This window comes from Corylus avellana, chromosome ca6, assembly GCF_901000735.1.
Source record: "Corylus avellana chromosome ca6, CavTom2PMs-1.0".
Taxonomy (NCBI): Eukaryota; Viridiplantae; Streptophyta; class Magnoliopsida; order Fagales; family Betulaceae; genus Corylus; species Corylus avellana.
The window spans coordinates 2012718-2039697 of record NC_081546.1 but is presented as its reverse complement, the minus strand read 5'-3'; the positions used below and the strand labels follow the sequence as shown (position 1 = coordinate 2039697).

Genomic DNA, 26980 nt, shown 5'->3' with positions numbered 1-26980 from the left:
CACACAAAAACACGCCCACGAATGGAGTATGGTGGTGTAGCATTTTTTCGTTTAGTCGCTCTTTGGGTAATTTTGCTTTTGTCCCCAAAACAGCGTGTTGACAATGATGATTATATTGTTTTTATTTTGTTATTATGACGTTCCCTTTGTCAATGACTTGTCTTTTTTCGAGTGGTTGGGTGGAGGTTGCTTAGTTGTATACAATATGCATGTGACAATTTTATTATGCAAGTGCTAATTTATTCTCATGAAAACATTAGTGAACGTAAAACTCAAGTGCTTTCTAGGAGTGTAGAGCCATTGCAAGACAGAGTTATGGTTTTCTGCGCTTGCAAGCTCGCATCTGCTTTAATAATATCTTTGCTTTGAAATGGGAATTCTTCTTTTCAGAATTCTATGAGAGGACTTGCTGTCCCGTGGATATTATAGATCTACTATTGATGTTTTTTGTAATTTTATTTTCTCCTGCTTGGAACTTTGAATATTCATATAAAGATTCTAGTTGTACAATTTGTATAAAATCGTCGCTAGCATATTTTCAAGGGAAATCAACACTAGATTCATGAGGTTGGCTCAAGTGGTTGACTTAAAAATTTATATTTTCCGTTTTGAAAATATGGTCCTTAACATGTGTTAATTGAATCAAATAGATCTTTTATGCATTTTTCTTTCTGATTTGAGTTATGTTACCATGCCTTGATTTGATTACTTCGAGCTTTTTGATTTTTTTTTTTTTGTCATAAGTAATACTTGAGCTTTATTTGATGATCAGCAGTGAATCTAGTAACTGTTGAATGCATACTGTCTTCAATATGTCTGCATAATTAATCGAGTATTGAATTGATGACCCTCTGAGTGTTTGAAGGTAATCAATTCAATGCTCCAATGAGAAATTATTGGCAATCACTGGAGCTTGAAGGTAACAGAAAAGAGAACAATGGTTTACCTAGTCTAATACTCCAGCCAAACCAGTGGGGAAGCCATTTGTAGTTGTCGGAGAGCACTGGTGTTTTGAGGGGATGTCCTCGAGAAGCTTGTTGGGTTGGTAGGTATCCTTATCGTTTGTGTATGTTTTTGAGTGCGTTTGAACAAAATTGCGAAAATTGTTCCACAAATTGGAGGTTGAAATGAAATAATTTTATTAAATGTTTAATTGCGTTTTTTAAAGATTGAATTTTCATTAACTATGTTTTGAAATCGTTAAACCGATGTAATACAAATTTCTCTTCAGCTAGATCTGTTTTTGGGTGTAAAGGAAAAAGATTCTTACTGCAGATATCTATAAACACAGCACGCTCTCTTTCCAAGGTGAGAGAAAGTGTGAAACATTTTTGTGGGAGGACTTGAATTTTTCAAATGTGATGAAATTGCTGGACTTGTTTGTTAAACTCCACGTCACTGTTCATTATCTCACTATACTATTCACTTCATTTTTTCTAAAAAAAAAATTCTTACTTTTATATCAAATCATTTGTTTTTTATATCACATCATTTACTTTTTATTATTATTCAAATAAAAAAAATCACTAAAAAATAAAATTTTTTACTTTTCAATACCACTTTTTTATTTTCTCATACCAATTATTATTATTATTATTATTATTATTTTATTCTTTTTATCTATAAACAGTGTCATGGGGTTTAACAAATACCCCGTTTTGTTATGGTTTTTTACAAGAAAAATCACAAAAGCAGGAAAAAAAAAATACCAAACATATTCTTAAGAATTATATTCTAAAAACTATTATTTATTTGAAGTAGCTTTTATATTTAGTATAAGAAAATAAGACTATTAAAAGAATCATGTTTGTTCTCTTTAAATAAAGGACATAGCAAAGTGAGTTGTAGATTTGTAGGGTACATAGCAAAAATTAAAATATTGGGAGAAAAATAGCAAATTAGGTGGTATATTGAGAAGATAAGTGTAATTTTTTCGCAAAATATATTTTCAAAATTATTGATCATAAAAGATGGGGATCCGCAACTAGTAGCAATTTGAACAATTATTGTGAGAGACCCATGTAAGACCCAGCTACCTGTTCTATATTAACTCTCTCACAATAGCTAAGATATTTATCTGAAAACACAACCAAGTAGACTCTTTTTTTTCTCTTTTCTTTTTGCTTTTTTTTTTTTTCTGAATTAATAGTAAAGAAGAATCTTGAATGAAGCCATGGATATTTATGGAATCTGGAATTAACATGGAATTCCGAAACAAAGGGTTTCATAGTGCAGGCCCCAGTTGGTATACATATATGGTCCTAAACTAAGATTCTAAGTTGAGTTGGGCCTTTGGATTGAGACTCCTGAATCATGTGATCCACCACTCTTTCGGTTCTATTCCCAAAAACTCTGCTTTCCAGCACATGGATTGCTTCTCCCTCTGCATCAATGCGAATGTGATTCATGCAGACTCACCTCACCTCTCTGCATCTTGAATTTATATTTTTGTTCTCCTTGTGCAATAGTGCCAAAATTATTTTTGGCTAGTTTCTTAAACTTTTTGCCTTTTGCTTTCTGTTAACCAACTACTTAAAATACCAGAATAATTTTATCTTTATGTCACATCATAAACAAAAATAAATAAATAAATAAATAATAGACATCCTTCAAAGCACATTAACAAGCACCATTCAAGATTTTTCGTCGTAGAAAATCTTTTGACCATAAATTACCTTTAAGAAAAAGTGAGATTTCAATCGTGTATAATATGGCAGTTTATGCGAGAGCCTGTCACGGCTCTACCTGCTTAATTTGTCTATCATATGTTGTAAAATTTCCGTTCTACAAAATAAGAGGTTCTAGGCCTCAAAGTCCCAAGATTGGCAAGGTATCATAAGCATATAAAGTTTTTTTGTTTTTTTTTGTTTTTTTAGAGTAATGCTAGACATTCTTCTATGTTTTTCTTGTATTCTCTTAAAATTAAAGTAACTTCTAAAATTATCATTGAATTAAAATCTAATAATAATTTATAACAAATTTATTTTTGTTAACATGGGCAAACATTTCGCATTTCTCATTAATAAGAGAAATTTTGCAACTGGTTAAGTATAACTAAACCATGGAACCGGATCCTCTCCAGTCCAAAATGGATTGGAGAGCATCCAGTTCACGGTTAGAATTTATTCTTAAAAATTGTAGAGCCACAAATAAAGTACGTGTCACATCAAGGACAAATAATAATAAAATATTATTTAACATTTAAAAAAATAAATGATGGCTAACCATCCGTCTTTACTATAAGGAATGGTCGGACCACCCCGTTAGACTCCAGACCGGCGGCCGATCTCTTTAATTAAGGATTCCAGTGTCTAACATCTTTTCAAACAGTAATGTAGCATTTTTCATTTAATTCGATTATTTATATTCTTAAATTTAATTTAGTGTCAGTGTCACAAATATATTAAAGATTCGCAAAATACAAAAAACAAAAATAATTAATGCATTGAAGATTCATAATCTGGACTTTCCGCTTTTGGCGGGGCATGATTTGATGTTCATTTAATGGTTTAGTTTTAGATTTTGCGCTTATTGCATTGCTTCTTGGATTTACCAAGTTTTTCGTTGTTCCCGGCTTCAAACTTTTGTTTTTTTATAAAAAAACAATTATTGAAAAAAAGAGATATACATATAACCAATCAGTCTCTTTGCATTTGGAATGGTCAATGACTAGCCTATTGTAGAGTTACAATTACACCTTTAAAGTAATAAGATTAAATAAACAAAAGTAGTAAAACAAAAAAAGAACAGTCTCCCCTAAAGGAGTGGTTAACCACCTCTATGCCGTAAATAAATCAGTCTTTGACAATTCGCTCAGTTTAACTCGACTCGATATTGTATAAACTAGCTCGTTACTATAGAAACTTGCTCGATTAGTAAATGATACATACTTGACTTATTTGAGAAAATTCAATAGGAAATCACAAGCTCAACTCATTTAGAGCTCAACAAATTCATTTGCTTGTTCATATATATTTCTATATATATATATATATATATATATAGAAATTAGTTATATAAATTTAAATATGTATATTAGTAATTAAGTAATATATGTAATATAAATTACTTAATATTTATATTTATACTATATATAAACATCTGGAGGATGTTTTAAAATTAGGGCTTGAACTCTGTCTGGATTATACATTAAAGAATTTAATAGCTTAGTTTGAGCTCAAGTTGAGCCTGGCTCGACTCAAATAGCATTCTCAACAAACTTGAACTTTAGCTCAAGCTCACCCGAACTTTAAACAAACCGAGCTTGAACACATATTTCATAACTCGGCTCGAACTTAAGCTTGACTTAAATAAGCATCTTCGTAAATGAGCTAGTCTTAAAATTTTAAAGCTCGACTAAGTTCGACCCGATTACAGCTCTAACCACCCTTTATTGGTGGGAGGCGGCCGACTGCTCTTAATATGGTGATGTGAGTCTCCCTACACCACACCATTTAAATTTTTAAATTTGTAGGCAAAATTGTAAGTTTGCAAGGGGTCAATTTATTAGCTAACACAATGTGTCAATCGATAATTGATTGTCCGGCGGATTTAAGTACGCGTTAACTATTTTTGTCCAATAATAGAAAGAAAAAGCCATTTTAGATGGATAGCTTCTTGTAAAGATTGTTATGATATTTTTGATATTTAAGGATTAGTTTGATACAACTGCAAGTTATAGGGACTAAATAAGTAATTTTTTAATATATATAAATATATATCAAGAAGTCAAATTGTCATTTGTGGACATGAATGTTGTCGACATGAATGAACCCTAGGGTCCAGTTCGCTGAAATTAATTTCACCTTTGAGACATTAAATGCAATTCACTCCAAAAGCATCGATATCTTGATCGAGTTAAGCAAACCTATCACGTAAAGCATTAAAGATCACAAATAATCTACAATTTACATTAAAGTCATAAATATTTATCATATCGCAGATAAAAGACTTGAGGTTTTTTTTTTTTTTTGAAAACAGGCGAGCGTAACTTTTATCAATTAATCATCTTAACCACAGCGCTCAACAGCCTTCCATTTTTGCATGCAGCTGTTTTTAGCATTACTTTTTTCGAATTAAAAAAAAAAAAAAAAACCCCAAACGAAGTAAACAAACATATATACATACTATTTTTGTTGTGGGTTTGAGTCCAGCTAGATGATCGGAAACTTGATGGAAAGTGTAAGAAGGTGGCTAGCTGATGACTCGCAGTCCAAGGGTCTTGTCATATATTGTGATTGACTGATTGTATTCTATATTGTTAGGCTCCATGGACTTTGAAGATCGATGACCAACTATACAAACCAGGAGGACTGGTGTTATAAAAGTCTTGAATGTGAAACACAATTTAAAAAATTCCCAATTGAATAAAGAGGTTTTGACCCCATGTATGTCCTTTTATTGTACTGATGAGTGATGAGCACCGACGTATATTGTACGCACGCTGAAATTGCATCTATCATGAGCTATATATACCCAAACACTCCCCATGTGCAGCTCACATAGGCTGACTTCCATGGCCCTCATGTCTTGTGTCTTTACCCGCCTGATCATGACCCACGCACGTTTTTGATGGGGATCAGATGTCGTCGGTGACCATGGAAGCTGTCAAGTACACCTTATTAACATCATGATGGTGATTGTATATATATGACGGGCCAATACCCTTTTATCTTAAATCACTAGTTTCTATTTTAACTCTTCAATTTATTATTAAAAAACAATATAATATTGTATTAATAAATAATTAAATTTATACTTCATCTCCTACATTTCTTAGCCAGCTACTCCTTTTACTTCTCCTGCGGGAATATGGTATGCTTGCCATGAAAGCACTGCTATGGTAAAGCTAGAGCAGGTTCTTCCTCGAGGGAGTTTTCAGTCTTAAATGGCACGTTACATTGATGGGGAGGGAATGAGATCACGTGGAATATCATGTGCAATACTTTTAATTTTTGCTGCATGGTTATTTTAAAATAACCCCATTAATTTTGTCACGTCATTATCTTTTTAGCAGCCATCGTCTCTCTCTCACCAGTCTGGTCACCGCCGCTGCTGATCTCCTGACTCCTATTACCACGGTTAGGGGTGGCCGGTCACTTTTTTAATTGTTTTGATTATTAAAAAGAAATAATTATATATTTGTCCAAGTGACATGATATAATTAATATAGACCATAATATAATATAAACTGTCCAGATTAAAAGTATTGCGTATCGCAATGTTCTAATATTGCACGCGATTTCAATCAATCCTTATGAGACTCAGTTCATTATGACATCAGTAATGGTTAATCTTTCTTCCAATAATTGCAAGTCGTTTACGCAACGATGACGTTTCAAGATTGACTTCCATACAGAAATTGTGAGCCCCTTGATAGTGAGGCTTCATTATGTATAAATCAGTGGCCAATTATAATCAAAACCGGGCTGTATAGTATATAGGGCGTAATTTATAGCGCTATAAGCAGTGATCCAAGAAAAAAAAAATGGTTATAATTGCTTTTCACCCTTTAACTTTGTTTTAAAAAATATTTTATTTAATTTTATTTTATTATTTATTTATTTTTATTTTTTTAACTTTGGCCCCTAAAGAAAAATTCAATACAATCCATCCCTCTCAAGTTAAATTTCTAGTTCTGTCTGTAACTATACTACTATAGGCCTCTTAGTTCTTTTTCTTTTCTATCCTTTTGTTTTTAATATATACATTGTGAGTTAAAACCCAAATACGTGAAATATTAAATCTAACTATACAAATTAAGGACCATTTCTGGTGATAAATGATCATTTATTATAAAAATTTAAGTTGATAAAAAATAAATTTAATTGTTCAATTAATATTTTAACATCTTAATTTGGTAAGCATGAGAAGATGCATATTGTATTATGCCAAAAAAAAAAAAAAAAAAGTAGAAGAAGAAGAGAAAGGGTCGTTTCTATGATTACAATGTAATCGATCACATTATATTAACAATTTTAAAGAATTCTATTACGATCCTAAGTGTTTCACATGCTTAAGTGCAATTTTAACCATATGTACGTATATAAGCTCTTGAATATGTTCTCATTGTAAGTCAATTTTCAGGTGTACATGAATTATACTTGAAGTTTGTATCATTTGGCATCAAAGTCAGCTACCACGTTGACTATGAGATCAAACGCAACTAGTCAAGTACGAGATTGAATGAGTTGTGACCTTGTGGTCGTGTCACAAAAAGAGTGACCCATAGCATGAATTAAAGTGTTTTGGTATCATGTATGAACATACTGTTTTAAGTTATTGAATACTGAGAGGTGAATGGAACAACCAATTTAATAGAGTTTGATCCCACATATGATGAAAAATGTTAATTAACATATTAATGAAATGATTAAATTCATAATTTTCTATTAATTTAAGCTTGTATATAGCGCTTATAACATGCTTTCTCGTTAATAATTTTACCGATTTAGTTAACTTCATTTATCAATAATTGTAATTTTTAATGTGGATGGGATTGACATCATCCATAGAATGAGGTTATTCTTAAAGGAATATCATGATAGATAGTTATAATTAGAAGAGCCAGTCAATCTAATTAGTTTAATGATGTAAATTTAATTACTATTGAGGGACTAGAGGTAAGGAGAACGAGAATCAATATTAATGTAATTAAATTTTATGAGTCACATCAGTAATTCGTCTGCTTGTTGATCAGTTATCGACTACCTAGTTCAACATGTGTGCACATGCCCAAAAGAATTTGGAGAAAGAATATATGAACATGGCTACTTTGCAACACAACCATATGTCAATGACCCCCTTTTGGACCCATTAAAAAGGAGTGTTTTAATCGTGTTCAAACACCAATTATGAGTATGCTGCGACAAAAGTTATATGTGTCTAAAATATATTTACGTAAAAATCACTAGCATTTTGGACAAAATCAATTCAATAGACTGAATTGAAAATAAATCTTTGTGAATACTTTCGCATTTATTTAATTTCTTTTGTTTCTATCTTTATATTATATATAAACCAAAGCATAATCAATACTCAATAGAAAATTGGACACTTTCATAACTGAATGTGACAATGGATTTTTCACCTCCATGGAAGGTGGCATATACCTGTAGATAGGCAAACTTGATTATAAAGCATGATTTTTTTTTAATTTTTTAATAGATGAAAGACTTGTTGGTTGTTGAAAAATAATATATATTTCCCGGAGTGCGATAGTTCAACATACGAGTGATTTATGATTATCGACGGCCGGGAAAATACAAAACATGTGTATGATCAGGAGAGAGATTGTTGCGAGGGTTAAGCATCAACAACCATGCCTTTCTTTCTATTGAAAACCAGCGGTGGCAGGGGTTAGGTAAATTATTCGGAACTAAAAGAATATAAGAATTTAATTAATATTTTAATATTTTTTATTTTATTTTATGAATTCAAACTTTCTTATTAAATAGGACTCATGAGTTGATCAAAATTAAAATAAAATAAAAGGTGAACTACAAGAAGTGAGTTGGATAAACTACATATGTAGCGATTCCTTTTATATCATGTTAAATTACTAAGTATATTTAATGAATGTTTTTTAACATAAAGTTTTAGGAGTAATAATTCGTGTTCACATGTCGAATTCAGGTCGTATCGAGGTATAAATATAAGACTATATAAGTCAATTATAACTCGACTTATTTAATTAAATTGGTTAAATTCCCCAACCTCAACCCTCTAATTTTGTATTGGATCCGTGTAGGTTATGTAAAAAATTTCTTACCATTAATTATGTCGCTTGTCGGGTTAATTTGAGTCGTATTGAAGCATGGGTATAAGACTATATAGGTCCATCCTAGCCTAACGTATTTAATTAAACGGGTTAAACTTTTCAACCTTAATCATTTAATTTCGTGTTGAATTCAAAAGTTGTGTAAAAAATTGATAACAAATAGTTGATTTAATTTGACGAGAAAAATTAACGAAGAAAAATAAATGGTCTAGTCAACAAAAAAATAAAAAAAAATTGTTAATAGCCAGAATTAACAAAAAAAAAAAAAAAAACAATGTTAGAGCTTTGTCAATTGTCATGGTCCATGAAAGGCAAGGCCTAGCGAAACTTGTAATGACCCAACAGTAACGTTTGTGAATAGAAGCATCAGAAATTCAATTACACACACAAAATGTTTTTCTGTTTCCATTATTTTTTTTATTTTTTATTTTTTATTTTTTAATTCTGGAGCTTAAAGCAACCCCCTTTCTTTTCCTGCTTGTGTCAAATCCTACGTTTTATATATTTTTTCTTCTTCTTCCTGTAAACGAAAAAGAAAGTACGTGAGAAAGAGATGTAGGACCTGAGGAAAGGTACAAAATAAAACCCATATACAACAAGCAAAGCAACCAGTGTGAACACAACAACTTCCCCCATTGAAAAATCCTTGACTCACTCCCCCTCTCCCGCTCTGCAGCCTAGCCTGCTGCCCATATATCCACCTATAACCTATTCCTCTCTCATTTTTAAACCCAAAGCGTGTTCAAACTTTACAACCTACGCAAAGATTCAAAATTAACCTTATTAATTAGCTTTATCTCTCCCAGGCCTCTCTCTCTCTCTCTCTCTCTCTCTCTCTCCCTCTATCTATCACAACTCACACAGAGATCGAGAGGGAAAAATATGCCTAAATCACCACTACTACTAGTCTTTGCATTTCTCTTCCTTTCTTGCCTATACCACATATCCACGGCCACCAATGTCACCGCCACTAATCTCTCCCAACAATTCAAAGAAGCCCCACAATTCTACAACTCACCAGACTGCCCGTCGACAACCAATGACCTCGAAGAAGGCGAAGACGACGGCGACGACGACAGCAACAACAACAACAACAACGTCGTATGCTCCGAAAGTGCAGTCCACGTTGCAATGACCCTAGACACCCAATACCTCCGAGGCTCTATGGCAGCCATTCTGTCCGTCCTCCAACACACCTCGTGCCCGGAGAACGTATTCTTCCACTTCGTTGCCTCAGCATCCTCCGCCAACGCGTCCCTCCTACGCGCCACCCTCTCCAGCTCCTTCCCTTATCTCAAGTTCCAAGTGTATCGCTTCGACGACTCCCACGTGTCAGGTCTGATCTCCACCTCTATCCGCTCCGCCTTAGACTGTCCGCTCAACTACGCCCGCAGCTACTTGGCTAACCTCTTGCCCTTGTGCGTCCGACAAGTCGTTTACCTCGATTCCGATCTTATCCTCGTCGACGACATTGCCAAGCTCTCCGCCACCCCGCTCGGCGACTCCTCCGTCCTCGCAGCCCCGGAGTACTGCAATGCCAACTTCACCTCGTATTTCACCCCAACCTTTTGGTCCAACCCGTCTTTGTCACTGACCTTCGCGAACCGGAAAGCCTGCTACTTCAACACCGGCGTGATGGTGATCGATCTTGATCGGTGGAGAGCCGGAGATTATACGAAGCAGATTGAGGATTGGATGGAGCTCCAGAAGAGGATGAGGATATACGAGCTGGGTTCTCTTCCGCCTTTTATGCTTGTCTTTGCCGGGAAAATTGCTTCGGTTAATCACAGATGGAACCAGCACGGTCTTGGCGGCGACAACTTCCGGGGACTTTGCCGGGATCTGCACCCGGGTCCGGTGAGTCTCTTGCACTGGAGCGGGAAGGGTAAGCCGTGGGCTCGCCTGGACGCGAACCGGCCGTGCCCGTTGGACGCTCTTTGGGCTCCTTATGATCTTTTGCAGACTCCATTTGCTTTGGATTCTTAAGCTCTTTCTGGCGCTTAATTACTAGTCGGAGGGACGATGAAGGAGCCGGAGTTTGTTCATGTAGATTATGCAGAATATTCTGTCAAACTTTTACTCTTCTAATTGTATGATAATAATGGGGATTCGTATATTTTGCATCACCAATGCATGATAATAGTCTGTACAGCAAAAGAGCTATTTTGCTTTCTTGTTTCAATATTGATGAATTATATGATCATATATTTGAATTAATTAATACTTTCATTTAATTTCCTTTTCTAAACCTTCTACCTCTCCATTTCATTAATTTTCTTCTTCTTTTTTCAGCTATTTATTTATTTGGTAAATAAAATTTGAATTAATTAATTAATAGGCTTTCACATATTGAAAAGATGAGTTTAATTTCTGGTTATATACTGAATCAATCTTTATCAGCAAGATATTGGTTGTCTTGAAGGAATCAAGTGGATTGTGGATGGCTGGAAAGACACTTAGCCAGCTGGTTTGCCTCTTTGATCACTTATTCGAATAAAGTATATGGATGCCATTAGACAGTAGTTGTTAGAAAATAACAAAGTGATAAAAAGTACAGGAATAATTTCAATTCTCTATTTCAATGGATTTAATACTTTAAATATAAGTTTAAACAAATGTTCTCCAAACCATCTTAAGTAATTTTTATTTTTTTTCACTATATATTGACATAGTTCTGCTAAAGAAAATATGAAATTATGAGTACTTTATGCAATCAATCTAGGAGAATGGTGTTAATTGTTGATGCATATTTTGGACGATTAGACTGAACGACGGGCACCTGCAAAAATAAGAAAACCATTGGAATGACATCGGTGCAATGACCGGTGAGAGAGTTAATTAAGTTAGATAATTTGATTTTTTTTTTTTTTTTTTAATAACCTCTATAGAATTTTTGAGCTTTTCTATGGACTATGGCATACCTCTTTTTAGAGTTTTGTGACTTTTCTTATGAGAGAATTTGGAGGATGCCCTTTAATAGAGTGGACCTTCGGCCATTTTATTTTCATTTCAGACGATAAGAGTTGATTCCTTAAAAATGAAGGGCATCATAATTCATTTGAATCGGAGAAAATCTAGTTTTATTTTAAACACAATTGTGCATCCAATGTGAGCTTACATTTAATTGCACTTCAAAATATGTTCAATTATCTTAATTTGCAAAGAAAATAATAGCCCAAAAAACAGAAGTTGATAGATTAACAAATGGCTTAAGAAGAAGACCTTTTTTCTGTTTCTTCTTCTTATTATTATTATTATTATTATTTTGCTCTCCTATTTGTTGCCAATTGCCTCCCTCTATCGTTCCCATATAATTTAATAATGTGATTATCAACCGGATATTTCCGGCTTGAGTCGTATTTGACCTATTACCCAATTGAGTATGCTTTCTTGAGAGTATAATAAATTGACTTTTTTATAATAAAAAAAGGAGTTATTTTCATTTTATTGGTCAATTAGAATATCATTGAAATACCAACCTGTATGATCCCATTTTTAAATCCTTTACTATAAAATAAACACAAAGTTTAATAAAAAAAAAAAAAAAAGTGTCGGTAGGGTAGGGAGATGAGAAGGAAGAAGGTACCCGAAACAATGAGAGCTCGAGCTTGCTAGGGCTTGGATGTATGACGCGTGGCTTTGCATTTAATAGGTAAGAGTGATGTACGGCACAGGATCAGAATCAAGCTGGAATACTCTTACGCACGTGGGCCCTACTTCCCCGTAAGTCTCAGCTTCCTAAATCTCCGCGTTTGGCACGCGTTATGTCAGATATGTCCGTCGACTTATCATATGCCCCATTATTCCAGAAAAATTAGTCTTATTAATTATTATTATTACCCCAGATCAAAAATTAATAAATAAATAATAATAAATAAACCCTCCTCCCAGTTGTCCATTCATAATTTTGGGTATTTAATTTTGTACTAAATTTTTTTAATGGGATTGTTCCCCAATCCATTGAAGATCATTATTATTATTATTATTATTATTTATTTTTTTTTTCTGGTTTACAGATTCTTGAACTGGGAGGCATGTTTAATTGTTCCTAGTCAATTTCATCTGAATTTTCAAATGTATGGAGTATCAATCAGAATGATAAGTATGGACGGCTTTGAATTTTATAACTTCTGTGTGTTATGCGGTCAAGATTTATTGCATTTTCCAAAACTTGCTCGAACAATTTAAGATGGGATTTGGCTTATTTTCAGTGGTTAAATAATTAGTCTATTTTAAATAAAGAGTGAAAATTAAAAATAGTAATCTTAACCTTTAGGAGTACAAGTTCTTCCTCAATTTTACCATTTTCACCGTTTATTTGAATTATTGATGGAAAATTTTAATTAATTAATCGTGGAAGGTAAGCCAAATCAACTTGTTACCTAAAGTTTAGAACAAAATAATGGAGGATAGTTGACTAAAAAATAAAAATTAAGATTAAAGAGAAAGCCATAGAGTACTTGCGTGTAATTACTGGACTTCTTAGAGGAATATTCTTAATCAATTAACTAAAGTGACATCATGAATCATGTCTTCAATTTGTTAAAAAGAGAGAAAAAAGAAAAAGCTTTATAAGAAAAAGTAAAAGTACTTGTCCCAAGAGAGCTTTTTTTTTTTTTTTTTTTTTGAGCTTGATGCATGATTGACTCGTGAGACATGCAGCTGTTGTCACATTATTCCATGGATGAATTTGAGGTGAATAAGCTAAACTAATTTCAGAAAATTATTTATTTTAAACTAAACTAAGTTGCCACTTCATAGTGTATGTCTCCTTCTAAACTGATCACATTGTTGTTATTAAGAATCAAAATGTATTGTAATTATCAGTATAATTGAAAGAGACTTCTGATAAGACTCATGTGTTCCTTAATAAGTTTCGAATTATCTAAACATATAAATTTTATCAAGAGCCTCTTATAATTGCAAACAGACAGACTACGATGGAGACAAAGGAGTGAAAGCCGATTGCAATCGCGTTGGTTAGTAGTGCTTTTTAAATTTTCTTAAAAATGTTAATGCGAAGAAGATAATATACCAAACAAATTTTTGTTCTGTGGGCACACGAGCATTTTATTTGTAACATCACTTGAAACTTTGCTTTGCCTTGGGTTGGATAAATTTTTTTCATAGTTTTTTCTTTAAGAGGACCACCTCTTTTCATCCTTTCGAAAACACAAAGAATATTTGTGAGATAAACATGTGAAGGACCACTTTCTAAATGGCCGTATACTAAAGATTGCTTTCATGGATGTATAGTACAACTAATGTAGCGTTTGGTCGGAGTAGTCTTTTAAGATTTCTGAAAATTATAAAAGATTATTTGGTTTGGTTGCATTGAAGTAAAGAGCATTCAAATGTTAGTAATTTTCTAAATTCCCCACTAACTATTTTGTGCTCGGAACATAGACTCATGTAGCCTACTCATGAAAAAGGTTGATGGGAGGGTAAGTAATTTTAAGTAGAACACCGTTATCTACCATACTTTTATCTTATTTTATTAATGCGGCACCATCAATTAGTTATTATATATATATTTTTAATAAGAGCCGATCGTCAGTGCCACATCAACAAAATAAAATAAAAGTGAAATAAAACTATAATTACTATTATTTCTCTTTCAAGTAATAAAAACAAGTAAAGGGAAGTGTGTTGTTGCAGTTAGAGTGATATAGAATCAGCTTAGATGGGTATTGAGGGCAAGCATGTGGTCACTCTATGAGTTTTTTCTTTTGGTTGAGGTACCGGGGTCAAATCATTATGGGTTAGTACTTGGGAGAATTAGATGCGAAGAGTTGTCATTGTTGGAAAACAAGAACAAAAACAAAACAAAAAACAAAGAAAAGAAACATGATAATCCATTTTTCAAATGGTACTAAAGTTTTTCCTACAAGTCTTTTACAAACTAATGTGTCTATGTGACACTTATCATGTTAGCTACTAAACAATTAAATTTTCTTGACTTAATTTTTTTTTACTTTTAAAATACTGATACATGAATTTGTATGGAATTGTCAAAGCATTTTCCTTTTTCTTTTCTCAATTCATTGGCAAGCATTGAAGTGTTGGTCAGGGAAGGGGAAAAGTAAAGGCATGTATCATTCGAAGTGATTGTCTGTACATGAGGAGTTGCTTCTTGACCAAAGCAAAGCAGTACGCGGTTGAAGCGCTGATTGCTTTGCTTCTTTCTCTTTTTATTTCTGTCTCATGGAGTTGCCTGAATCTTGAAGTAGCTCACCTCTTGTTAGATGAGGCTTCCTTTTCGGCCCATCAATTTTGGAGGTGCCTCAAACTCTAAGCTGTCCTGGTTGTAGATCAGCAACAGCTTTCAATCACTTGTTTCCTTTGAGAGATCAAAGCCTATGTCAAATGGTTCTCTATTTTTGGATTTTATGTCATTGTTGGATTGCATCCCCTACCCACAACCGGGGGGAAAAAAATAATAAAAAATTATTTGGTCCTTAATTTAATCATGAGTTCTACTTTCAAAAAGTTAGTCTAAAGAAATTGAATGATGTCTCTAATCAGTAAAACCAAGAAAACTAAAAGAAATTTATTGTACGATTCATATTAGATTTTAGAGATCTAATGGTATATATATAAAATGAATTATATTTCCAATGCAGTTGACTCGGTTGGGACGGATCTGCAAGTATGGGAAGAGAATTAATTATAAGTTAATGAAGAACTAATGATGTTTTCTAGAAATTTGGGGGAAAAAAAATCAAGGAGAATGAATACAAATTAAATTGGATGAAAAAGGCAGCGACTTCCAGCATGATCATTTATTAGCATGTGCAAAGCTAGCAAGCCGAGAATACGAATGATTTAATCATGGTTTGAGCCGTTTGACTCTATTGGTTTGTAATCTTTTCAACCATCACATGAAAAATTACAATTGAACCGACTTTGACAACACCTAAACAGACCAGATATGTGAAGGAAGCCTTCTACCAACCAAATACAGACAAATTAAGCAACCAGAGCTGCCCCAAAATATATATATATATATATTTCACGTTGTTACTATGCACAATAATAATAATGATAAATAATGTGAAATCGAAAATAGAGAAATCAAGAGAGAATAGAGACATAAATTTATATGATTCAGCAAGATGACTATGTCCACAGGAGAGTTCGACTATATTTTACTATAAATGATTTAGGATTACAACATAACATATATATAAGAAAACTCTAATTGTACGCTCTATTCACTCTGCTTCGTTTACTTGATTAACCACTAGTATTCCAATATTACTCTCTATGCCTGAAAGAATATAAACTACTAATTTCAACACACGTGATAGTCTATGTAATTCTGCCACATCGGCCACAATTACATTCAATTGTTTAGTGGCTAGCGTGTTAAATGTCACCTAGGCTTATAAACTAACGTGACAATCTATGTAGTACTACTATCAAGTCAATCACAATCAAATTTATATGTTTGATAATTGACGTAGTAAGTCTGAATTACTATGTAAAACTTAAATAAAAGTAATAGTAACCTAGCAGCACCCTTATATGTATACACGGTTTTCATTGATTCAGCTCTCTTAACTAGGGTTTTGTTGTGTTCGGTTGGGCTAAAACAAGCCATCGAGATTCGAGGACATGTAGTGTAGGAAGTGAAGTGAAGTGAAGCAATAGTCTTTTCCCTTATTCATGCCAGAATACTTCGAAGTTTGAATCAACAGCTGTCAATGAATAGAATAAAATAAAATAGAATGAATAAACAAATATTCATATTTTTTGGGTCCAAACAGGGTAGCCATCTGCCATCCCCTTCACCATCTACCCCATAACTTCCCACGAAACAAGCACTTCATCAAATACTTAAAAAGCACAACATATCTTCCCTTTCTTTTTTAACACGCCATATTCTGATTTAGTCACTATCTATTGTAACCAATTCCATAAGATCATTATTAAAAGTTAAACCAATGAATTACCTCAGACATTAGCAATTAAAATAAAAGAACGAATTACCCACAAAAAAGTAAATAGCAACAGTAGCAAGAAAACAACCCCACTTGGTATTAAACTAGGAAGAACAGCCATACCGCCTAGATGAGTCATCTGTTCATCAGAGATACTGTTGTTAGATACAGGACTTGCCTTTTGGGGGCATACGGTGTGCCATTACTTGGATAAGGGCATTGTCATTCTGTGACCTATAATAATAGAATTTATCAGTTAGAGAGACTTAACTAACAGGTACATGGAAGTTCCACATGAACAGCAGAGCTGCTGATCTTGAAAGAAAGGGTGCCATCCATGCATAAAACATTCTTGTGTTCAGACAAAAAAGTTCAGTTGATAAACAGGGCCTAAAGTCTTAGAAAATGCAACAAATATGAATTATATTGAAAACACATCTCCAGTCTCCCTTGGAGGATCTCCCCCTACTTGGGGCTCTCCCTTTCCTCTTTTACCAATTATGAAACAAGAAATAAAGAATCGCATCTCAATACTACATCTCTTGTTATATCCCATAGTTTCTCCTAATTTTTGAATTAAGATCCTCTTAGAACAGACTTCAGTATATTTTTCATTGGCTGGCGTGTACAGACTACAAACAACCCTATATGATTTCCAAAAACCGTACTTCATAATACAGCTTAAGAAAGATAACCTAGTGTGGTTGCCAGGTGGACGACCATTGAGCAACATTTCTATTGCAAGCTTGGCAAGCTGGTGAACACACGAAAAGGTAAGTGGCCAGACCCAAATCCCAGCCCACTAGATGAACCAGTAAATTATGATGCATTGGATGGGCTTCTCGAAGCACAAAACAAGACCCTGGAATTGATGTAACAGAGACAAGAGGAAGATTTGTAAAACAAAAAAATATTAGGATATCCATTAGATTTTCATTACCCAAGAGTATTAAAGAAAAAACACGCAATTAGGTGGATAGATTTTAAACTTGTTCATATCTAACCCAGTGCCAAAATATGAATATTGAATTGAGTACTTAAGATTGATGAATGCAAACCCATATCTCTCTATATATCCCCACGACAAGTTTTTAAGTACACTTCCATTAGAATTTGGGATGTATGACAAAAAAAATTTAGCCTTCAATATGAAACAGAACATTTACATAGGTTACATGCTCGTACAACAATGCAAGGTTCATATAACAACGCAGAGTTTGCAATGAAACTAAGATACCATATATACATCAATGTACTGAGGTGTATCATGCAGGAGAAAAATGCAGCTCCAGCTTCATATTGGGCAATCTCTTGTGCTTATAAGACATTCCATTTTCGGTAGATTCCCTGGTTTTCAAATACCGCCGCCAGCATATCTACTCCTCTTTTCACTGCAGGAAACCCCGTTTGCTGACTTAGAGCTGTTGAGTAGAATAATTGCTAAACAATCTAAACAACATAAAGGACCAACAGGTTAGCTTGCAAATACCTTTGAACAACAGACAATGTAAGCATTGAGAATGGGAATTTCTGCTGGAAATGATTTGTTATGATTTAGATCCAGCAGCAACTTGTCCGCAATACCAATAAACATCTTGGTTCCAAACACATAAAATTGCAGACAGGCACCCAAAGAAACTACTTTCTGAAACGATCCAAGTAGTCAACTGAAGTTTTAACTGGTCAACTTTTGGAATTATGAAGCAACATACAGTTTGATGGTGGAGAAATGGAGAGGAACCTTCATATGCTTTTGCATGGCACTGACAAATTGTGTCCTGCACGAATGAAACCACCTTTACTTGCACAATCTTGCAACATAGAAGCCAACATGTCAGTGTTGCAATGCACATTACCTGGACCTCTAAGAGACTATAGCCCTCCTTAATATAGAGGTCACAACTCCAGAATTTGAATATTATTGTGTGAGGACGCACATTCAAGAACACAAGGCCATGGTAAACTCAAAACCATTTACATGATAGAATTAGTTCACTGAGTTCATCAACTCACAGCTTCAGACGTGTAATACTCAACAGGTATTCCTTTACTATCTGAGCACTTGGTTAAAACCATTGGTTCATGAGAAATAATACCCGAAGAGGGACACCTCATCTGCATCATATCATGAAGCTTGGAAACCTTCTCTATGTCTCCACATTTGACGTAACTTCGAACCAAATTAGAGTATGTGAAAAGGTCTGTGCCCATGCCAGCCTCGACCATATGATCCAAAAGCTTCATGGATTTTTCCATATCTCCCTGCTTGCAAAGGCCACTGATCAACGTGGAGTAGGTAACAACAGATGGAACAATCCCTTCTTCTATCATTTTGTCTTTCAATTTAAAGGCTTCAATAGTATTACCAGTTGTAATGTATTGACCAATCAATATATTATAGGTAACGACATTAGGAGTTAACCCCTTAAGGTGAAGTTTATGGAAAAGCCTCTGTGCTCTATCCAAATTTCCCGACTTACACAAGCCAGTTATAAGAGCATTGTATGTAGTAATGTTCGGAACAATACCCTTTTTCAGCATCTCATCCCGTAAGTTGAAAGCTTCATTCACATTGCCAGTAGCTGAACAGCCATGAATTAGGGTACAATATGTAAAATTATCTGGACTAAAGCCTCTAAGTAATAAAGCTGATAATACTCTTCTTGCGTCTTCAAACTTCCCAGACTTGCATAGCCCTGCAATAGCTATATTGTAGACAACATTGTTTGGTAGAGAAAAACTTTTAGCACTGTCATCAAATGAATCAGCAATTTTCAAAATGTCTAAATGTCTAACATCATCCTTGAGAAACTTATTAAGACATCTTTCATCTGAAACAATACTAAAATCCATCATTTTCTGCAACAGCATACTTGCTTCATCAATCTTACCAAGCCTATACAGGCTGCTCACAATTTTGCTGCAAATAATTACATTGGGGGCAAAACCCTTTTCAATCATCTCAAAATATGTACTAAAAGCTCTATCCAGCCTCCCTTCATTGCACCAACCAGCAATAAGGATGCCATAGGTAACAACATCTGGGCATAATCCCCTTGTCTGCATCTCAGCAAGAAGATCCATCACTTTACTTAATTTCCTAGACTTAAAAAATCCACAAATAAGAGAATTGTACATTTCAATGGAAGAAAAAATAACTTCTGTTTCCATCATTTCTTTAAGTTTCACAGCTTCGTCAATGTTTCCAAACTTGCAGTACGCGTCACACAGGGTTCTGTATGTTATTCCATCAGGCGAACATCCTAGTTCTTTCATCTTGTCAAAAATCTCCTTAGCTTCAAATAACTTCCCCATTTTACATAATCCATTAATCATTGAATTGAAAGCAATCCTGTTTTTAGTAAAGCCCTGTGCTAAAATATCTTTCCACAGCATAATAGCATTGTTGAAATCCCCCATCTTGAACAGCCCATCAAGCAGAGTACAATAGCCAACCTCATCTGGACCCACACTCCTATTCAGCATCAAACGCCAAAGGCACAAAGCATCATCAATGGCACCCGCATGACATAACCCCTTGAGAAGTGTATTGTATGTTACAACAGTTGGTTCAATTCCACCCTGAAGCATTTTGTCACAAAGCTTGAAAGCCTTGCTCATATGACCTTCCCTACGGTAACCATCCACGAGAGTATTATAACTATAAGAATCTGGCCTTAAGTTCCACTCAGCCATACGCATAAAAATTCTCTCTGCTTCACAAACTTGACCAAGCTTACAGTACCCATTGATCAAGGAGTTACAAATGAATATATTCATCTTCAAGCCTTTCTCCAACATCTCATTCCAAACCCTAATTGCATTGTCCATTTTGCCAGCTTGACAATGCCCATCTAACAACACCCCATAAGCATGCTCATCCACTACAACAGACTCCTCTTTCTTCATCTCCTGAAGCACCTTCTCCGCTTCCTCCATCTTACCTAGCTTGCAATAACCCTTAATCAACAGCGTGTAAGTCACCACATTCCTCAAAATACCTCGTTCAGACATCAACCTCAACACCCTGCCCGCTCCTTCCACGTCTCCCAAATTAACATACCCGTCAATCAAACAATTATAAGTCACAACATTTGTTTCAAAGCCCGAATTCTCCATTTCTCTCAAAAACTCCACAGCTCTATCAACCCTCCCCTCCTTACAATATGCATTCACCATTATGGCACACGTAAAAACATCGGGCACAATCCCAATCTTAATCACCTGATCATAAACTAGCACTGCCGCGTTACTCTTGCCCTTTCTAACCAGACTGCTCAACAAACAATTACAAGTCCGCAAACTCGGCACACGACCGTGCTTCCCCATATTGTCAAACGCATGTAGTGCATTCTTTATCAGACCCTTCTCAGCATAGGCCTTCAAAATCATATCGAAAACAGTGGGCGAAAACGTGAATTCCGTATAAACTCTAACGAGCTCATCCCAAACAACAAACGCCGAGTAATTGTTTCTACATAGACCGACCAATTCGTTCAAATACGACCTCGTTTCGTCGTACATTCGAGCTCTAGACAGTATGTGAACAAGTTTACAATAAGATTTGACGTTAGGTCTAAAATTTTGTTGCTTTGAGGCCAATTTGAAAAACCCTAGACACGCGCCAGGGCTTAAACGGAGTCGCCGAAGAACGGAGTCCAATAGCCCGTCAGAGAACTCGAAGGAGAGGTCGCCGAGGGCATCGAACCGTCGGAGGACGACGAGGCGAGATATCCGGTCGACCAGTTCGGGTCGGGTCAGCTTGTATTCGTCCCGACGTTTCCATTGGAGGGGACGAGACACGTGCAGTGATCTGTCTGAGTGGAGATGACAGAGCAGGAAAGGAGTGGAGGTCGGAAAGTACCTGAGCATCGGAGGCAACGAGGGTCGAATGATTTCGCAAAGAGAGTTGCTGTTGTTGTCGAATCCGTACCATCGTAGCTTCAAAATTCTCCGACAACCATTAGGAGTGTGTGAGCAAGTGAAACACCGGTTTCTGAGTTCGGAGACTACACACTTTCACTTTCACCTGAACAGTTTGGCTAGGTTATCGTCATTTGCCAGGACTCGGAATATGCCCAGCAATATTTTCATTTTACCTAATAATAAGCATTATTTTTTACTTTATCTACTATGTTTTTTAAATACAAATTTCAACAACTTTGCTATTCTATTTTCTATTTTCTTTAAATATTGTTTCTCAATAATCTTTTATTGTTTTCTTAAACCACCAAGAGATAAGAGAGAAATGAATGTAGCAAAAAAAAAGGAGAGAAAAATGATTTTAAAAAATACTTAGAGCCCATTTAGGATTGCGTTTGAGAAACAGAGCTTTTAAGTTAAAAAAAACTTTTGAGCAAAAGTTTTATTTTTAAGTTTTTATCAAACGTGTTTTTTGGCCATTTTTAGGATTTTTAAATTCTTAAAAGCGCTTTTAATTTTTTTTGCCAAACGAGTATTTTTTTCTTTAAACGGATTTTTTAAGTGTTAAAAGCACTTTTAAACCTCTCAAACGTAATCTCAAACAAATCCTTAAGCTATAGTACTTGTCTAAAATTAGCTAATCAAAAAGTTAAATATGTGTTTTACATAACCAGAAAACAAATTGCTAAATGTAATTTTTGTCTCGTATTTTATATATATATATATATATATATATATATAATATGGAGGTTTTAGACAAATTATATGCTCTTAATTGTTTTGTAAACAAGTAATGCAACTTTTCACGCCCATTTCACATTGATTGATGTGATGTATTTTAAATTTTTTTAAAAAAAGTGGCGAACACAAAAAGCTACTTAAAATCATCATAATTAGATCATAATTCAATAATAATCTATTACAAATTCAATAAGAAAATCACATTAATTAATAAAATACAAGGATAATGTCTGTCATTACTCATTTTAGATACATGTCAATCAATAAATTAAATTGAAGAAAATTCTTGGCCTTAGTAAAAAAAAAATTGTTGGTAATCTTGCATCTTTTGTAATTGTTCAAGAAACTTCATTAATTGACTAACCCTACAATAATTCCTATTTTGACTTGTCAGGCTTGTTGGTGGATTAGGGTGAGATGGGCCTAGGGTTTTATATCGTTCCCACAATTGCTTTTTGACTTTTGGGCTATAAGGCATTTTTGGGGGAGTAGAGGGTTGATCAAACGTTGGGCTTGTAATTTGGTCCCCTACCCATCACACTGGCACACGGATGGGCCGCAACTTGTGAGGACGACAACCTCGCCTTTACAACTTCCATTGTCGCCGCGGCGCATCTTATGACTTAACTTAATATTAATATTAATATAAAAATGACAAAATTTTCTTGCAAACTGGATTAAAAGATTTTTTTTTTTTTAATTCAGTCAATTAGATTGACCTGTTCAAAATACTTGTGATTCTCATATATATATATATATATATATATATATATATATATACTCTTATTTGAGTTTTGGTCCCCCTTATACAGAAAATTCGGTGCATGATTTTTTCTTTTGTTTTTTGAGAGGGAAACGTATGGAGTAAAGTAGGTGTCTGGTTTGAAACAATGTAGTTGGGTATGTCAAATGTTTGATCAACTTATTTATTTTCAAAGACAAAGTAAACGAAAAAAAAGATAAGGGTTTGATCAGCCGGATTGAGAGGGCCTGTCTAGGACTAAAATATGCATTAGATCATTTTAAATTAGACAATTTGCAGGTAAACTTGCATCACAGGCAGGGCTGGCTCAACATATTTTGGGGCCTTAGGCAAAACTTTGAAATTGGGCCTAATTTTTTTTTTAATTCATTTTTTTTAAAGTAACATATATATATATATATATATATATATATAATATTTGTAGCAATAGATTTAGAGACATCAATAACATTTTCAGTATCTTCTATTTGATGAGTTTCTTGTTCATTTATGAGTTTTTCACCTAAATTATCCACAATATTTTGTTTATTACTAATAACAAATTTATTTATAGCTCCTCTTTGAGATTCAATCAATTTGTCTACTTTTCTTTTTCTTTTTCTTTTTTTAAGTTTTTCATATCCAGATGCATATTTTCTAGTAGACATATTTAATTAAAAATACTAACAAATTAAACAAACACGATTTATCAAAAAAAAATTATGACTATAATAAAATAAATGACAAAAATAGAACAATAAAACCTGATTTGGCAAAGGAATTATGAAGCAGTTCTTGGAGATAGGACAAGAGACTTAGTCACTCGGAGTCGGAGATGAAGAGAAAAATGATAAGATAGGCAGAGAATAAAAACTCAAAAAAGAGCAAGCAAAGATGAGAGGTAAAGTAGCAAATATAGAGACTGATATTTAAAATGTCCATGGTTGACAGCAGTTTATATTTTTGGCTCTTGGCTTTCCCTAGATGGCTAAATAATAAATAGAAAATAAATGGTAATATTTTATTTCTAACGTTTATATTTTCTCATCAAAAACAAAAAATTTATAGAAAGAGGCCAAGAGGATGACTGAATGATGTAGGCGTGTACTGTAGCGTCAGGAGCTCTAGGGAATTGGCGTAATGATATATAAGGCTTTAATGCTTTGTCCTTTTTTAATTTATTTTTAAAATTTATAGTGGGTTTATTAATTGGGGTCTTATTAAATTGAGGCCTTAAATTTTGATAAAAAAAAAATTTAGGTCCTATTAAAACAAATTTGGGCCTTCAATTTTTTTTGTTGGTCCAATTTTTTTTTTTTTTTTTAATTTTTTTTAACTTAATTTTTTTTTTTTTTTTAGGCCTTATTAAATTGGGGGCCCTAGGCGAGGGCCTAACTCGCCTAGGGCCTGAGCCGGCCCTGAGATTCACAGGCCGGCACAGCTTGGATTATCTTAATCTTTTCGAGTCTCAGAATTATTATATTTTATTACATAATCTTTTCTCATCATTACTTGATGGAGCAGCTCCATAAAAAGGGTTGCTAAAACCCAATTTGATTATCAAATTAAACTTTTTATAATCTTCTATAGTTATTCTCAAATTCTCATAGTTTTGGAAACCCATTTCTGCATAGTAACATTCAACATGTATCATATTCTCTTCAATGTTTTTATGCTCAGTTTTCTCACTTCACATATGAATGCTCAACAGAACTATTCAGCAGCAATTTGCCTCAACTCTCGAGCCTTCCTTTACACCTGCACTGCCCAAAACCAATCCAGCCAAGCCTTCCTCATCTTCCGATCTCAATCTCCCTATAACTCAGTTACCAACATTTCAGACCTCATATCTTCAATCCCAGAAGAGGTTGCTAGAATCAACAACGTCTCAAGGCAAACAGTGTTCCCAACAAACAAGGAGGTAATTGTTCCTGTGAATTGTTCTTGTGCAGGTCAGTACTACAGTTCCAGCACCACATATATCGTTACCCCCGGTGCCGGTGGCACATATTTTTCTATAGCAACTAACATATACCAGGGATTATCAACTTGTAATGCTCTTAGGCATGTGAATACAGATAATGAATTAAAATTACCTCCTGGTGTGGAATTGCATGTGCCACTTAGATGTGCTTGTCCTACAAGGAATCAAACTGCAGACGGCACAAGGTATTTGCTAACTTACTTGGTCAACAGGGGTGATCATGTTCCTGATATTGCTGAGAGATTTAATGTAAGTGTGAGAAGTATACTTTATGCAAATGGGTTTTTTCCAGAAGAAAATCCAGTTCTTATTCCTTCTACAACAATTCTAATTCCTCTGTTAACTGAACCTTCAAGCTCAGAAACCATAACTCACCATCAAAAACCTGCTTCCAATCCCAAAAAATCAAAGAGAAAACTCTATGTAGGTCTTGCAACAGGTTGCTTTTTGCTAGTCCTTGGTGTCATTCTATCAGCCCTCTGTCTGTTTTATAAGAAAAGACAAGTGGGTTTCCGGCGAGGGGTTGCGAAGGCAAAACAAAGAAGGAATCAAGTGAAGATTTCCGTGTAGAAATTGCCAACTTTGAGCAAGTTTTGGAAGTGTTCCGATTTGAGGAGATAAGGAAAGCCACAGAAAATTTCAGTACCGAGAATAGACTAAAGAGCTCCGTGTATCGTGGGGTGTTTCGTGGGAAGACCTTGGCTGTTAAGAGAATGATTAGAGATGCACCCAAGGAAGTGAACAGGCTGCAGAAGATCAAACACTTTAATTTGATAAAGCTTGAGGGTGTCTGTGAAAAGTACGGCTGTTTCTATCTTCTTTTTGAGTATATGGAAAATGGATATCTAAGAGAATGGCTAAGGGGAGACATCTCCAAGGACAGAAAAAGCTGGAATAAGAGAATTCAGATTGCTGTGGATGTTGCAAATGGACTTCACTATCTTCACAACTTTACTGAACCTCCCTACATTCACATGGACATCAACAGCAGCAATATTCTATTAAACAGCTAGCAATCTGAGGGCCAAGATTGGGAATTTCAGACTTGCAAGAACAGCAGAGAGGGAAGGAACCAATGCCGTGACAGTACACGTCGTCGGGACTAGGGGTTATATGGCGCCGAAGTATCAAAGGGCAGGGTTGGTGACTCCCAAGGTGGATGTCTATGCTTTTGGAGTGATAATGCTGGAGCTGATCACAGGGAAAGAGGCTATTATTGTACAGGACCAAAGAGAAGTAGATCTTTCAGCTGCAATAGCATCCATCATAAAAGGAAAGAATCCAAAAGCTGAGATTAGTTCGTTTGTTGATCCGACTCTGAAAGGAAATGAAGGGGATGAATTTGCTCTCCAAATGGCTGAACTAGGTGTAACCTGCTTGACACAAGAACCAGAAAGAAGACCAAGCATGTGGGAGGTAGTATCCACTCTACTGCAAATTCAGGCGGATTTTGAGGCAACAGAAGCTTTTCATGTTGGCTCCATTACATCTCAGAACGGGTGAAACTCGTTAGAGAGTGGAAGCTATCGAGGTAAGAGTTCATTGTACATATGTCAAGTCAATATTTTGATAAAAGAATTAACAAACATATCATCATCTTTAGTATATGAATCCTTGTACAAATTTATGTTTAAGTCATGTTCAAATCTTTACCTCTTGATCCACCAGCCAGTGCCCTGTCAAACTTGTGCACAAGATTTGCTTGAACAAGCTCACTAAAGTCATGGAAAATAGAAATCCCGGGACATTTAAGAAACTCTTTCATTGATATCAGCATTTTCAAAAGGTTTCTTTGAAATGGACGAAAGGCTGTTGTGAGGGGATGGCGACCTGTTAAGACAAGATCTTTCGTCTTGCAAACTTATGTT

At 34.7% G+C, this 26980-nt stretch overlaps 2 protein-coding genes and 1 pseudogene across 7 annotated transcripts; 2 read left to right on the top strand and 1 right to left on the bottom strand.

Moving 5' to 3' along the window:
• Positions 1-9424: 9424 nt before the first annotated feature.
• LOC132184398 (probable galacturonosyltransferase-like 1) lies at positions 9425-10996 on the top strand. Its single transcript, XM_059598025.1, has one exon. The coding sequence runs from the start codon at positions 9662-9664 to the stop codon at positions 10763-10765; it is 1104 nt and encodes a 367-aa protein (XP_059454008.1). The 5' UTR covers positions 9425-9661; the 3' UTR covers positions 10766-10996.
• A 3798-nt stretch (positions 10997-14794) lies between these two features.
• On the bottom strand, positions 14795-21788 carry LOC132184689 (putative pentatricopeptide repeat-containing protein At1g19290). 6 transcript variants are annotated; one of them, XM_059598412.1, is made up of 4 exons: positions 18212-21788; positions 17960-18113; positions 16846-16956; positions 14795-15422 (listed from the first exon to the last, which is right to left on the bottom strand). In XM_059598412.1, the coding sequence occupies exon 1, from the start codon at positions 21592-21594 to the stop codon at positions 18727-18729; it is 2868 nt and encodes a 955-aa protein (XP_059454395.1). In that variant the 5' UTR covers positions 21595-21788; the 3' UTR covers positions 14795-15422; positions 16846-16956; positions 17960-18113; positions 18212-18726. The 6 variants fall into 6 exon arrangements, with proteins under 6 accessions (XP_059454395.1, XP_059454394.1, XP_059454393.1 ...); XM_059598411.1 differs by lacking the exon at positions 14795-15422 and adding an exon at positions 15906-16479; XM_059598410.1 differs by lacking the exon at positions 14795-15422 and having other exon boundaries at positions 16483-16956.
• A 2985-nt stretch (positions 21789-24773) lies between these two features.
• Positions 24774-26633, top strand: LOC132183938 (protein LYK5-like; annotated as a pseudogene).
• Positions 26634-26980: the final 347 nt, after the last annotated feature.